Consider the following 15,527-nt stretch of genomic DNA (forward strand, 5'->3'; position numbering starts at 1 on the left):
ACGGCGCTGCTGGCGGCAGGGGTGGTGTGTGTGTGTGTGGGTGTGTGTAGGGTTGGGGGGGGGGGTCGAGGGGGAGGACGCCTGTCCTGACTTGTCTCTGCTCTGTGTTTTGTGTCTGTGCGTTCGTGCAGCCACTAATAGACTGTGCCGTCTGCTACAAAGCCTTCAACGGAGAGATTGAACCGGAGCCCAAACCGTACGTCCACTGTGTCCACAGACCGGCTCTGACCCAGGTTTGTCCTCAGCAGTGTCTCTCCTGATTCACGTCACGTCTGTCCCTCTTTGTCCTCTGGGGTCTTTAAAACAAAGTTTCTCTTTTGCCCATTAGCCATCTCTCAAAGCTGACCTAGAATTAGCCAACAGTTGGTCAGAATAACTATAATAAGGATAAAGATAAAGTCTGAGGCAGAGAGATAAAAAAAACCCAGACAAATATAAACCTGAAATGTTTGATTATTTGTTTGACTGATTGAATTTTTGATTGTTGTTCTTGTCTCGTCTGTCGTTTCCAGGAGATGAAGACTTCCAGGGTGAACCACTGTAACAGACTGGGATACAGCAGTGGAGCTCCGACTCTGTTAGCATCGACCTCAAACTAAGCTAACTAAGCTTTGAAAAGAATAAACGTGTGTAAACTTTGTGAGTGTTGTCTTCAAAGAACTGCGTACTTTTGTTTATTTACCTAGTAAAGTTTACTTAGTGACTCGTATCTGTTTCATGTTTGGCTAACACTGATTGATTTTAAGGTTTAAGGTTACCTGTTTATAGGTTCAATCTTAGCTAGTGTTAGCATTTTCGCTAGATTATTATTGTTTTTCTAATTTCAGAGTTGTTGTTTTTACCAGCAGTTATTTTAAGGTAAGTTTTTAGCTAGGATTTTGCTTATGCCAAGCTAATTTTGCTAAATTTTACAACCAGCTTCAGCCTAGCTGTTTTACTTGTCGTGTTAGCTTTTAATTACCGTAGCCAAAGTTCTTCAGTTCTACAGAAGCTCAACTGGAACATTCAAGTTTTGTTATTCCCCAATAAAGTTCTCTATTTTAATTGACCTCTGTGGGTATATTTAAGACTTTTGATTTTGCTTCTGGAATCTAGTCCAGAATCTTCCATCAGTCTTGAAGGAACTCAGTCCCACGAGACGATAAGTTTGATTTTCAGTAAGTGACCAGACGCTTCGTCAGCTGACTTCAGGGAAGAACTCTGTTTCCTGTTAACCACCGTCTGCTTTCTCGTTAATGTGATGACAATAGAGTTTCGGGGGCCGTGTCACAGATGTTCAGTCACCCATTCATCTTCAGCTGCTTTGTCCTGGAGCCAAAGGTCTTTGAGGCCTTGGCCCAGTTCCAGGACCTGGATTACTAATCCAGGATTCCACTCTGACAACACGGAGAAGATTTCTCTAAAGTTGTTTTCGTTTTCCTGTGAAAACTCTTCACTGACAGTGTGTTTTGTTGAGACATGCTCAAATCTGTTCTCCCCTCCTGCACCCCCCTCCCCTCCCCCGCTCCCCCGTTACCCCCCTAGTACAGAGGAGATTACAGGAAGTAGGCCGTAGAAAGATAAACAGCAGATGCTGCAGGCTGGGTCTGGTTTGTGCTCTCCCTCCTGCAGCCATAATAGGACTCGTCTTGGATCTTCTGGTTGTTCTCCTCTCACTCTTTCAGACCAAGATGGCTTCACCTACAGGACACCACCCGACGCTGCTGCTGCTGCTGCCACTGCTGCTGCTCTGTGCCGGAGCCGTGCTCTCCTCCGCAGACACTCGGGAGGCGTATGACCTACTGCCCGACAACCAAAAGCCAGGAGTCGATCTGGCTCTGCAGCAGCTCAACGTTCACGCCGGAGTTCACCACCATTTTCGCTTCCTGAGGAGCGTGTATAAGTCAGACATGGAGGTAGGACCGGGTCTCAGTAGGACTGAAGTACTGATCCATGATTTGACTTGGACTCAACTCAAAAGTCTAGAAACTTTACTTTTTTTTTTCTCTCTTTTCTGATCTTTATTCTGTCTTGAAATCCCAGTTTTTTGACTCGGACTCGATCACATTTTCCTAGCGACTTGTTAGTTGACTTGAAATTATTTTGAGTCTATTTTTTTCAGTTACTTGGTCTTAAATATAAAACCACAGAGATTCTATTTGGACTGGACAAAATGTTTTCTTGTTGACTTGGACTTGGGACTTGAGTTCAACCGAACACAAATCCTTTCTGTAGAGACTTGGACTTGAGTCAAGTCAGTTTTTAACCTGAGTAACTTGGACTGTGACTTATCCCAAGAGACTTGACTCGGTCTTAACTCACTCTTTTTCAATGACTTGGACTTGAAAAAGACTGAAAAGCCTCAGGAATCGTCTTCGACTCGACTTTGACTTTTTTTTGTTATTAACTTGAACTTGAAAGGCTCGGGACTTAACCTGACTTGACCTATTCTTCAGCGACTTGAACTCTGAAGAACTCATTCTTGGACTTGGACTCAGCCCCAGAAGACCTGACTTGACTCTGATTCTTTTTCACTCATATAGACTTACACGTAACTCAGTACATGGACATGAAGTTAACTCAGTCTGGACTTGTCTCGAACTATTTGCCAGTCACTGTTTTTTATGTTTATTGTTTTTGCCTGTGTGTGGTAACTGTCAGACGCTCCCTCCCTGCCTTTAGGGAAGTTTCTTTTCCTTTTTTTTATAAATCTCGTTCCTTTCACACTGATACCTTTGAAACATCATCATCATCATTTTTTTACTCCTGTGATGTCATGTGATTAATAAATGTTCTAATGTCTAATGTTTTAATTAAACAAATCAAGGTTAATTTTCAATCTGAGCTCCCTAACCTGAAATTAAAAAAGTTATATAAATAAACGATCGATTGAATTAAAATACATGTATTTAAACCACACTCATATTCAACTGTTGGACCTGTTTGTTTTCACAGTCGTCGTTCACTTTCACCTCGAACAGGAAAAAAAAACAAACACGAAATTCTGATTTTCCGATTACGCAATTCGACGTTTGACCCCGAACAGACGGTTTTATAAGCTGATATTCAGCGACACCATTCGGTCAAATCTGCGTATTGCAGTACAGTATAAGTTTTTATTGATTCAATGTTTGATGATTTAATGACTTTTTTCATAAATTTAAACAATAAATTAATTTAAAAAATTAAATGATTAAATACTAAATTATTTTTTTAGTATACTGTTTTCTTCTTCTGGAATAAATCTTGTGAGGGAAAATTCTGTGAAGGGAAATTACCCCAGGGCTATGAATCTGCAGCGTATATTTAAAAATGTTTTTGCAATTTGTTGAACTGACCTCCCGCTGTGTTTCAGAGTGGGTTCGGTGTGAGTTACATCTACCACCACTTCTACCTGAAGCCCACCCGCTGCCCCAAAGGATCCACCAACACCAGTCCACAGCAGTGTCCTTTCAGGAACGACAGGGTGAGCTCCTCTGACCCGTCCTTTACTTCTGTCTGACCGCAGACACTCAAAGGTTCCTCATGTTCTCTAATGTCTTCACAGCCGCTGATGGACTGTGGAGTTTGCTACAAAACAGTGCAGGACCAGATGGAGGCCGTCCCCAAACCGTACGTCAACTGTATCCAGAAACCCAGACTCACAGAGGTACAACCACCAAATGTGTCATTTTATATTTTTTATGTATTCCTATAAATCCTTCATGTTTTAAATATTTACTTTAAAGCGTGTTAAAGGACAGTATTACGAATATGGGGAATGATTGTGATGATTCCGGAGCGCAGTCAGATTGACGGCAGTGACACAAACTGACCACAGGAGGGAGCAGTAGATCGGCAGCTGCTGTATCTTCTAAGGCTAAAAGAGAACGACTTCCTTTGTGGACCCTGGTGTGGTAGATTATACAACAGACTAATGCATTGTGGGAAATGGTTTATATTAGTAGCAGTTTTTTTTTTACTACAATGGTGTTGTACCACCCGATGACCACTAGTCCCTGGACTTTTTAAGGTAGTCAAGAAGTATTTTATTTAACATAAACTTCGACTCAGTTAAAACAGAACCAAACACTCTCTGAAATGTCTTCCTTTATTGGTATTTAGAGACAAATATGTTGCGATATGTCCGTTATGTTTCTGGCGGTTCTTTGTTTTGTTTGTTTTACACCAGTTACACCACAATATACACTCTTTAAATCCCAGCTCTCAGCTCTGCACTTCCATTAACGACCACTGTTTTACAGCGACGGCACCTCAACAATCACGCGTTTCATGATTTCCCGTTCATTTTCACAGGAAATGAAAGCAAACAGGTTGGACCACTGTAAGAAAATGGCCTACAACAGTGGAGCCCCGACACTTCTGTCCGTGTCCTCAGGCTCCTCAGGCTGAGGAGTTCGATGTTCGGTACAACAACCAGCTCCACGTTACTGTATACACTGAATAAATATTTTTAAAAACAAAACAAAACAACTCACTACACGATCTGATGGCGCCCCCAGTTCAATAAATGAACAGGCAAATGTACAAATAAATGACGATTTGTATGTTATTAATAAGTAACTTGATTATATGTAAAATAATAATATTAATAAGAGAGAGAGAGTTTGTGTCTCCTGGCAGATCGTCACCGGTTTTGACTAACTTTTGTTTGTTTGTTTATATATATAAATTTCTTCTTGGCTTTTCTGCTAACCATTGTGGCCATTTTGCTACATTCTTGGCTGGCTTTTAGCTATTTTTTTATTGCTAGCTAGCTAAGTCATCAAGCAAATGGCACAGCTATCCCCAGTACCTGGTTCTAGTCATCGTTTAAGAAACTGGAATTGGTTCTGAGAGGCTGAGATTTATTTGTTTGATCAGAGTCAAGGTTAAAAAAATGAAGTCAAGGTTCAAGTCCGTGTTACAATGTCAATAAGTATGTGTTTAGAGTTGGTGTTAAAGTGATAGAAGAAGAAGGTCAATTTTATTGAGAATATTTGATATAAAGTCAAACGTAAAATATAACAAAAAGCTACAGAATTGTATGTGTGCAGTAACGGGGTATCGGCAGGTTCCCGGGCTCCACGGTGTGTCGACAAGTGGGCGGTGAATGTGGAGGATGTAATTACAGCGAGTCAACGTCTGCTTGAATGTTTTATATAATATTAAAAGTGTATCAAACCATTAAAGATATTTAATCTGTTCCAGATATTTATATAACTTTAAGGCTTACGGTCTGACTGATTCTCCAAATATAAAAACAGTCGAGCTCTGCTGTCATAAAAAAACCAGCGAGATTGAGGAAATGATTTTTAAAAAAATCCCACAAATGGCCACAAAAAGACAACAAAGATGTTTAACAGACCAAATTATGAAATTAAGATGTCACTGTTTAAACGGAGAGGAGTTAAAATCAAACTGACGCTACAGGCTAAACTGACTGGCCTGGGACAGAACTTGTAGTACACACCGTAGCCACATGATGGTGTCGTTGCATTAGATGTCGCGTTAACATTATGCCTGCCTGATATTAATGTACTGTATATAGCTCTTTATCTTGGTGTTAGAATTTCAAAATACCATGTATTCAGAAAAATAATCATAATAATAATAAAAAGAAAAGGACTATTGATTTTTAAACTAACACTTTTTCAGTAGGTGTAAAAGAAGAATAATCATCATCAAAACCATTATATCTTTATTATTACTGTATAGATTTACTATTAATATTATCTTTATTTATTTCAGTTGGGTTTCAAAAATGTCTGAGTGAGTTTTCCTTCTGCTCGCCTCGAATATCATATCAACCAAAGTTGCTGTTCATGTGACAAACAGTTTCCAGCAGCAGATGTTTGGATTCTCAGTGAAGCTAGTTTTCCACGACTGTAAATACGAAAACCAGAATCAGAAAATTCTCCATTGTTCCTGAAGTCTGGGCAGAGTTTCTCTCTCTCCTTGTGAGTTGTTTGTTGTTGTTTGTGGCCGTTGCCTTTGTCTGTTGTTGGCGACACAGACTCTATGGAGGCACACATTAATTCAACAGGTGAAGAAAACAACCCGGAAGTGACACAACAAGACCACTGAGACGGCTGAAGAACAAACCTCCTCAGGACCACCGAGGAGACGAACGTCTGTGGCATCAGTGGGGCAGTCAGGAGACAGAGACGGTTTTAAAAACCACAACTATTCACAGAGACATTCGGTGGTTGTTTGGTGTCTTTGTCTCAGTTCGAATGTCTGGGATTTATTTACGAGAATTGGGAAAAAACGATAGTTTTCTATCGTGGTTTTCTATCGTGGTTTGTATCGTGGTTATCGTGGTTTCCTCCTAATTAAACGACAGTTAATCGATTTTAGACTTTAAAAAACAAGAAAATATGTATTCCAATTCTTATTTTTTAAAAGAAATTTAACAAATATACATTTTTATTCATTTAAAAAAGTTCAATAAATAAATACCGTAATACTTAGCTTAGACTGAAAAAGTCGTCAAATTTGCCGCCGGAGCTTTTAAAACCAGCCGTCTGCAATCTGTGTAGCGCGCTTACTGCAGTCTTTACGGTAACCCTGGCCCGTCTTTCTGGTTGGCAGAAACTCACGACTGCTGCTGCTGCTTCAGAACCAACAACACTGACAATGACTCGTGTGGAAGATGGTGGAAAACGCCAGTGAACGAGGCGACGTTTGAGGAGCACAGCGGACTCCTCTGCACCTCCTCCTCCCGGGACTCGGATTTTGGATCTTTTTTTTTCAGTGACTGGAGAAAACCCAGTGTGAGGTTGGGCAAAAATAAAAAACCTGCACCATTTTGCAAGCTATTTGCATGCAGCCGTGAGGGAGTGAGGAGATCAGAGAAGTGTGGGAGACCAGTCCTCCACGCGCCGGAGTCAGCCGTACGTCAGCCCTGAGTTTGATTTCATGCGCTGTGGAGGGAAAAAAAGGGCAAAAACGAGGGTTTGTTTGTTTTGGGTTTTTTTTTCTTCTAACTGTGAGATGTTTTGATCAGTGAGGTGGGAGACAGAGCGGCTGGTGGGTGCAGGGAAGGAGGGAGGGAGACAGAGACAGGGAAGGAGGAGACGAGGTGAGGTGAGGAGGGAGAGGGATCAGTGCGCAGCGGCAGCGCTACGGCGCGTCTGAGACACACGGACCGGAGAAGGAGCAGGAGCAGGAGGTACCCGTGGCTGGAGGATCCGTTAAGAAACGCACGAGTCCGTTACAATGACGATGTCCGTCCCGGAGAGGAAATCAGGATCCGAGGGGAAGGAGGAGGAGAGCGAGGATGAGAGTGAGATCCTGGAGGAGAGTCCCTGCGGCCGCTGGCAGAAACGCAAGGAGCAGGTTGGTGCTTCTCTGTCTGTCCGTCTGTCTCTGTGTTTGTATTTGCACGTGTGCGTACGTGCGTGATATGACTCATGTAGCAAAAGGTTCGAATCCCTGCAGCGTCTTGACAGCACACAGCAAACTGAATGAAGTTTTTCGTCAATACACGTAGAATAAATTACTTTAGCAAAACTATAACATTTCCAACCTGCCTGTCTTCAGTTGAGGACTAAATTATCAGCCTCTCTAAAAAACTGCTCATTTTCCAGAAGTGCTTTTTCAAACAGCAAAAAAAAAGAAGAAATCTCATTAACTCACCTCCCAGAAGCAGAAGTGTTAAAAACAAACAAACTTCCGGCTCAGAAATATTAGAAGCCCTTTTATTTATTTAGTAATTTTATAAATACACACTTTAAAAATGAGTTTGTCTTCTGCAGTCAGGGTCCAGTCCAGTCCAGTCTGGACCCCGTTGTTTGGTTCAGTCCACAGATGTCCTCTGAGGTTCACGTGCGGGCCGCAGACCGCGTGTTAGTCTCTGACATTTCCATAAAATGTTCCTTGTTTTATGTGACAATGTCGTGTTAACACCTGAATGTCACCCAGGCTTCGTAGGGACTGGACGTCTTGGTTTAACAGCTTGTCACAATTGTCGTTTTGAGGCACATACTGCCACCTACTGTACTTGAGTGTGTAGCGTCATGGTACAACCGGTGACTTTTTGAGATAATTTGAGCCTGCGGCGTACACCAGGACATGTGATTTATTTTCAACTGGTGGTCTATTTGTTACACAGAAGAAGAAGAAGAAGAGCCACAATAATCTGTGTGAATAACTGAGGTTAGAGGTCAAGTTCAAATGTTAAAGGTTAGAATAATGCAGTGCTCATGTGGGGCCCCACAACTGTACACAGACCTGCATATGTCTGTGTGTGTGAGTGTGTGTGAGTGTCTCTGATCAGGACATAAATCTGTCTCCAGCCTCTTGTTATGTAATGCATTAGCTGAGAAGCTGGAGTGTTGTGGAGGATGGCTGTGCTGGTACGGCTGTTGTTGTGGTTGTTGTTGTTGTTGTTGTTGTTGTCGTCGTCGTTGTAGGACGTCCCTGTTTGTCTGCTGCTCAGCTTCAGGCAGTCTCTGGTCCATTTTCTGTGGTTTCTCTGCTGCAACAGGAATAGTTTGATTCCTAAAGCAGGGGCGGGGGCCGAGGGTGGGACGCCTGGGTCCACTCGGTGGTCCCAAGTGCAGCCTTTTAGACACTGGGGGGGGGGCAGTCTCTGCCTGTACACTGTGGTCAGTTAATCACAGTAATGCGGCGGTGGTCAGTGTCCTTGAAGGCGACAGACGTGACAAAGGTCACAGGTTCTAGTGCAGGCCCAACATCATCTGGTCCATCCTGCTATGTGTGGTCTTTTTGGCCCGGAGGTGATGTAACCAATGACATTCAGAGTTTTTATGACATCATGAGGAATGAGGTCACTTTTCTTCCAGTCAGCAAAGATTAAACCCACGATAATATGAACGTCGACGTGTAGATAAGGCGACAGGTTTTTTGCTGTGTGTTCTGAGGCAGCTGATGTATTGACAGTGTGACTCTGACACCTTCATGTTTCCACATGAGGATCATGACTGAGCGGCGACACATTTGGAAATAAACAAAAAAAAATTCCCCTGTGGAAAAAAACAAACGCTCCCATGAATCACCGTGTTTGGTCGACACCAAGGTGAAGGAAACGAGACGTCTGTGAGAAAATCTGATTAAAATCTGATGAAATCTGATTAAAATCTGCTCTGACAGACACACACACACACACATTGTGTGTGTGAGTGAGTACAGTGAACTTCTACAGTAATAGGTGTCGCCTCCAACAACAGCTGGAGATAAGATGGAGAGGGAGGAGGTCGAGGGTTATCTCACGTGCACACACATCAGTTCAACGTCAGTTGATATCATTCACAAATTTGCACAAAAAAAAACTAAACTAAAGCTTTAGCTAAACGTTGGCTAAGAATGAGCTAAATGTTAGCTACGCTTTGTGAAAATGATACATGTGCCCCCCCGACCCCCTTCACACTTTCCATGTATTGATTATCTGTGTTTTTCTGGGTTACTACTGTCATGTGACTCTTTGCCCCCCCTCCCCCTCCCCTCCCGCTAATAATCTCCCCCTCTGTGTTTGCTCCCCACTATCTCCCCCTCATGTTGTTGCTATTACTATTCTTAGCTAACATTTTGGTTCTTTTCGATGTGGGGGTTGTCTCTCTCTCTCTAGCTTTTTTTGGGTGTTGTGGCTAACTTTTAGCTACTCCTTCATTTACATTAAGTACTGTCGACAAACTGAGCTTAGTTAGTCTTAGTTCTTGTTCAGATAGCCTAGCTGACGTTATGCTATTTAGCTAACATGATCTTTCAGTGTGAAAAATGAAGCTGTGTGTTTTGGGCTTACTTTTCTCACTTTTTTTTAAACTGAATGTTAGCATACTGTAGTTAATGATTTTCCAACACAGTTCCTGTCACATTTCACTGCATTATTCAATTCAAAAATGTTGAAACAGTGATTTATTTTGGTATTTTTGGTGGTCAGTTTGTGGAGAAAACCCACTGTCAACAGATGGTTGTTTGTTTTTTCTCTTTTGTCAGTGACCACAGTCGTAGGTGTGTCGGTGAATTCAGTCAGTGGGTGAAAGTTCAACACACACACCAAACAAACACCAAACACACACACACAGGGCCACAACTGTATTCCAGCTCCACCATTAAAACAAACACAGGCCCAGGTCACATGGTCACATGGTCAGCACATGGTTTTGTTGACTGGATGGATGTTTTCTCAGCCGTCACACAGCCAGTGCAGTGTGTTTGGAGACTTTTGGCTCAGATCGGAGTTGATCCGTCCGTAGTCGCTCAGATCAGATGCTGAGTGTGTATTGATTTTCCTCAGGGACGTTGCAGCAGAGTTGCTCAGCAGTGTGAGCTGCAGCGTCAACACGGGCCTGAAGGTGAAACGTCTGAAACGCTCGTAATTGACGGCTGCTCCTCGTGCCCATTGGTCGGACGGGGAAGCCTGCACGTCCACAGAACCATGACATACACACGGTGACGTACTCCCCTCGGTGAGCAGAGTCAGGTTTTCACCGTTTTACAAAAGTGATGCAGTGACTCATAAACCATCGCTGCTGCTGCTGCTGAGGCAATGACCTTCGTGTAATTTCTGCTTTTGTGTTAAAGGGTTATTCCGCAATTTGTAAGTGTGATGTGGAGTTGATACAAAACTGTTCAGACCGGTTAGACTCAGAGCTAGTGGGACATAGACTTTTAGTCCAGATTAAAACAATATTTTTCTTTTTATTAAAAAAAAAAAAAAGCAAATCACACATCATGACGTGCTGTTCTGATTCTTCTCTCTGCAACAGGTTCTGATATAGTGTGATGGTTCTCAAACTGTGGAACATGTACCACTGGTGGTACTAGCACGCCCTCTAGTGGTACACAGGGCAATCTGCTATCCTTTTTGAATACAGCGAGTCATATAATTGACAACACTTAGAAAGAGAAATATTTTTTGGAAGTGAAAGAACATTTGAAAGCACACACCTCCTGCGGTGAGTTCACACCCATCCCGGGCCTGTGGTTCACCAAACCTCATTCCAACAATTACTGCATCTTCTATTTCCAGGGTCTGTGTCCATCTGTTCTGAGAGCGATGAAAACAAGGCAGCCGCGGTCGGGCACGGTCGCGTTGATCATTTATTTATCATAGTGATAGTTTTCAGGTGAACGTGTGACTTTTATGGGAACATGATGGTTTTTGCATTTCCATGTTAGCCAAAAATACCAGGCTGGTGTTGCTGCTCACACACACGTGTCAGGCCTGAGAGAGAGAGACAGAGAGAGAGAGAGAGAGACAGAGAGAGAGACTCAGAGAATTTCCTCTAATAATAATAATTTAATAATGCCAGTTTTCATTAAAGGATATTTACAGTTTGACTAATGCATTTTCATAAAAGTTTAAATGCTCGAACAAAACCAGAGCTAAAGGTTAGCCTATTGCTATTGAAAAGGATTAAAGTTAGGTTAAGAAGAAGCTTTAAGTTATGAAAATAGCTTCAACTTTATCAAAAATGTCTTTCAGCAAAAGTTAAAATCCCAGATATCCTGACAGTTGAGTTAAAGTTAAAAAAATACAACAACATTGTCCATTCATTTGGTTAAATCAGATTTATCCCCGAAATACAGCTAAAAAAGAGCTAAGATTGCTAACGATTAGCTATAAAACAGCAGATGCTAACAGCATCTATGCTAAGTATATTTGTGTGTTTGGCTCAAGGCTCCAATAAATGTCATTAGATTCCAGTTTGAGAAACAGTTGTCTGTGTTTTGTGCTCAAAACAAAGTGTGTGTTGCAGTGAAGCGTCATCTGTGTTGATGACACACACACGCACGCACACACACCCGTATTATAATCCAACAGTGGACATGTCATTCGACAGCTGCCCCACCAGGAATGACATCCACTCAGATTTCCCTTCAGTGAAATCCAACATGGAGAAGGAGCATCTCAACTCCTGGAATTCACCGAGACTGATTCATGTCGACGACTTTGACCACGTTGATTATTGGTTGTTTTTAATCAGGGTCTTTGGCTTGAAACAACACGGCAGAATGGTCTAAAATGAATCGAAAATAGTCAATAATTTGGCACAAGTTGCATCAGATTTATCCAAGAAATAGACGAAGCTAAAATTGCTAAAGATTAGCAGAAGCTAACTGCATCTATGATAATGGCTTTAAATCTGCTGCTTGTCTGGCGTTCTCCTCATGTGAGGGTTGTCTCTGGACCTCCAGGCTGCTGCCCATTTCTCTGGAACCAGTGTTTGAGACACGGTGACTCTGTTGACATGTGATCCAGTGATTGATTACACGCGGATTCCACGTACCGTCACTGATAGGTGTACAGGTTTGGTTTCAGTAAATATCCAGTGCCTGGAGCGCAGCGTTACATAGGTGGCACAGTGGTTGGTGTGTGTGTGTGTATTTCCTCTACCTCAGTGACAACATTGTTAAACAGAGTTCAGAAACCCAGCGTGTGCTGAAATTACAGTGACAGCTGATGTGTTCGTGACGCTGTAATTTAACGTCTGGTGCGTGATGTGACACAAACATTTACAGCTTACATTTCTTGGAGTCGTGGAGATCGCATTTGTGTCTTGGGCCGTGCGTTTCCCTGACGTTGTGGTAAAGTTTCACTGCAGTCAGCGGGGGTGTTTTTAATGGATTCGCAAATTACTGGTTACACACTGTGTTGTTCACATGAGTAAATGACCATGTTGGAACATACTGCGTGGAGAGGGTTATGGTTACATGGCTGAACAGTCACTGTTATTTACCTGATGTTAGAGGCATCGACGCGTGAGGAGTCAGTTCATGCGAAACAGCGGCTGTAAAATAGTCTGAGTTTCTAACGAAGGCTTTCACCGTTCACCGTCACTCAAATATGGGTTCCAGCCCACTTTACGAGTCCGAAAAACGGGCAGTAAACAGAGGGCATACAGGTTTTCAGGTTTTGTATGGGCCCTTTCTAAATTACTAGTTTTTGGATAATAAACATCTGGTCGCCGTATGTGCTCCAAACACTTGGTCCTAGTCAAAAATATGACCAGAATAGACTTGTGGTTCCTAACCTTTTTTAAATTTTCATACTCACTGTGAAACCTGGACCTGTTTAGTTGAACACAACACTAGTGTACCAGCAGGTATTGAAGAAAGACAAGTTTGTTTGTGAGTCTATAAAAAAGGAAACTTGAATTTCAAGTAGTAGACATATACTCTACATTCAGATAAAGTACAAACTCATCACCACCAGGGGGTTTGAAACGGTGAAAATAAATGTCATTTTTTTTCTCCTTCAGTCGGACAGTGGAGCCCCAGACTGTGGAAATAAAAATGAGTTTGTGGAGTAAAAAAAAAATAGGGCAGATCCTAATAATGGGTTTGTTCAGTGAAGGCACAGGTTTGTGAATCAGGCTCACTCAGTGAATGTCAGTACTCTGCACGTACTCTCAGTATTACCCAGGAAAGTAAATGAATCCGTTTGTTTGAGAGAATCCGCCCTGAACCTCGGTCAGTTCTAATCCTGTGGTGGGTTCTCAGCCGAGTGGATCAACGTGTTCACTTTATGTCCAGCAAATAATTAATGAGCCCAGTGTGCGTCATGTACAAATAAACTGCATTCCTTCAGTTTATTAATACGAGACCTTGAAAAACTTCATGTCATTACCCGGTACTGCAGTACACAAATACTATATTCAAACAACCCAGGGCCTTGACTTGAAGTATAGAATAAATGTCAGTGTTTGATGGATGATGTAATGAGGCTATTGATTGGCCGCCGTGAACCGTGTGTTAATCCATGTCCGGCTCATGTTATCGCTGATACACGCACAGGTAGCTAGCATCGGTCGATAGGTAACGAATGTCTTGGACTTGATGAATACAGTTGGTGGTCAGGTTGTGACTTATTACTTTGTTGATGTGTGTGTTTAAAAACATAGCATATCGTACCATACCATACGATACCGTACCATAATGTACCATACCATACCATATCATGTTGTACCATTCCATACGATATCGTACCATACCATACCATACGGTATCGCAACATACCGTACCATACTATACCGTATCGTACTGTACCGTACCAATCCATACGATACCTTACCAAATATAAAACCAAAGTTCACTTCTGTCCATTACAGCTGAAACTCTGCCTCGGTGTGATACCAGCTGCCTAAGAATAAGTCACCGAGGTGTCAGATCGTGAACACGTCGAATCCACGCCAGGTTCTGAACACCCGACCTCATCATAAACAACCATCGTATGCACTCTCAACCTTTTGTCACAGAAATCCAGGATCATACGATCTGGAAGTGAAATGCTAGCTCGTCTGCCAGCGAAGCCTCTGGGGCGATTATGGGATCTGTCGGCGGTGTAGTGAGTTGTCTGTCGGAGTTCTTCCACTCCAGCTGTGAGGGCGTGTAATGGAGCTCCACACGGATCTTCTGCCCGTCAGATGGGAATGTTGGCATGAAGAGGGAATCCTCTAGGAATAGTTGACATGTCCGCAGGCTTTCACGGAGTTGTCGGAGTCGTTTACACCACGTGGTCTTCGAGTCCGTGAGGAATGTCCCACAGCCACTGGAGCGGTCCCCGGACACGGTGGTCTGAAGTGTCATTTATCGTTCTGGCCTACTGCGGTGTCAGGGTTGACAAAACTGAGATACGGTGGTTTGAAAAGAAGTGTCGTCCCGCAGTGACGAGTAGAGAGAAGCCTCTGGCAGAGAGAAGCAGGATTCAGAAGAGTTCAAGTTGGATTTTCAGAGATCAAAATAATCCCGCGTCATTTACATCTGTCATCCCCGTCGTCTTCTCGGCCTCCGTCTGTAATTCCAGTCAAATGAAAAGCAAGAAAAAAAAGAAAAAAAATTGGGTTGAATTCTGTTCAGGGGAATGGATGTTGAAAGCTGAAAAATATTCCTGTAGATTAATATTTAGACACAGTGAGAGTTTTGGAAAAATTGGAAATCTGGAGCAACCGTGCTTTAATTATACAAAACGTTTATCTGAGAGAAAAAAAAATCTGAAATTTAATAAATGCCTCAAATTCACAGGAATCTAGTCCGTGGTCCCAGCTGTGGTTTATTAACTGTTATGTAAAAGTGAGTTTTATCACAGGATTGAGAGGCTGTAGTCGCTGAGTCGGCAGATATGATACTGAGTACTGGGCAGTTCCAGGGCTCAGGGGCCACTTCAGCATAAACCACTTCATAAACCTTTGTATTTAAAATGGACTTTGGAATATTCACCCAGACTCTTCAGACACTGTTCATGTCTGTGAGGAGTCCAGTCTGAAAGAGGTGGCAGCTGGAGGCCACGGCAGTGGAACCAGCAACCTCTCTGTCCTGGGTAAAACTCGTAGTTCAACCTCAGTGACTTTCAATGGAAAATTTTAGTTTTTGAGTGGAAAATAATTCAACAGAAATTCTGTTTTCAAAAGTTTGGAAAAGTGAGCCTGCTGGTGGCGAGCTATAAATCTGTAAATATTTTTTAAAAATGTTGTTGTTGTTTAATGTCTTTTCTTAGTCTATTCCAAAACAGTAATAGAAGAATTTTGTCTGGTGGTGGAGCAGTACTGTAAGGAAACATGTAGATGTAGAGTAAAGTGAACGGGCCCGAGGATCGATCCCTG

General features: G+C 42.4%; 1 protein-coding gene across 1 annotated transcript in view; it reads left to right on the forward strand.

Annotated features, from left to right (window-relative positions):
• The first annotated feature begins 6,573 nt into the window (after positions 1 to 6,573).
• LOC103377408 (nuclear receptor-binding protein 2) overlaps positions 6,574 to 15,527 on the forward strand; it is a 27,234-nt gene continuing 18,280 nt past the window's right edge. The window contains exon 1 of the mRNA XM_008308215.3: positions 6,574 to 7,299. Coding sequence (XP_008306437.1) covers positions 7,180 to 7,299 — 120 coding nt within the window. The 5' untranslated portion in view covers positions 6,574 to 7,179. The remainder of the gene's footprint in view (positions 7,300 to 15,527) is intronic.

Source organism: Cynoglossus semilaevis, chromosome 3 (assembly GCF_000523025.1).
Source record: "Cynoglossus semilaevis isolate Cse_v1.0 chromosome 3, Cse_v1.0, whole genome shotgun sequence".
Lineage (NCBI taxonomy): Eukaryota > Metazoa > Chordata > Actinopteri > Pleuronectiformes > Cynoglossidae > Cynoglossus > Cynoglossus semilaevis.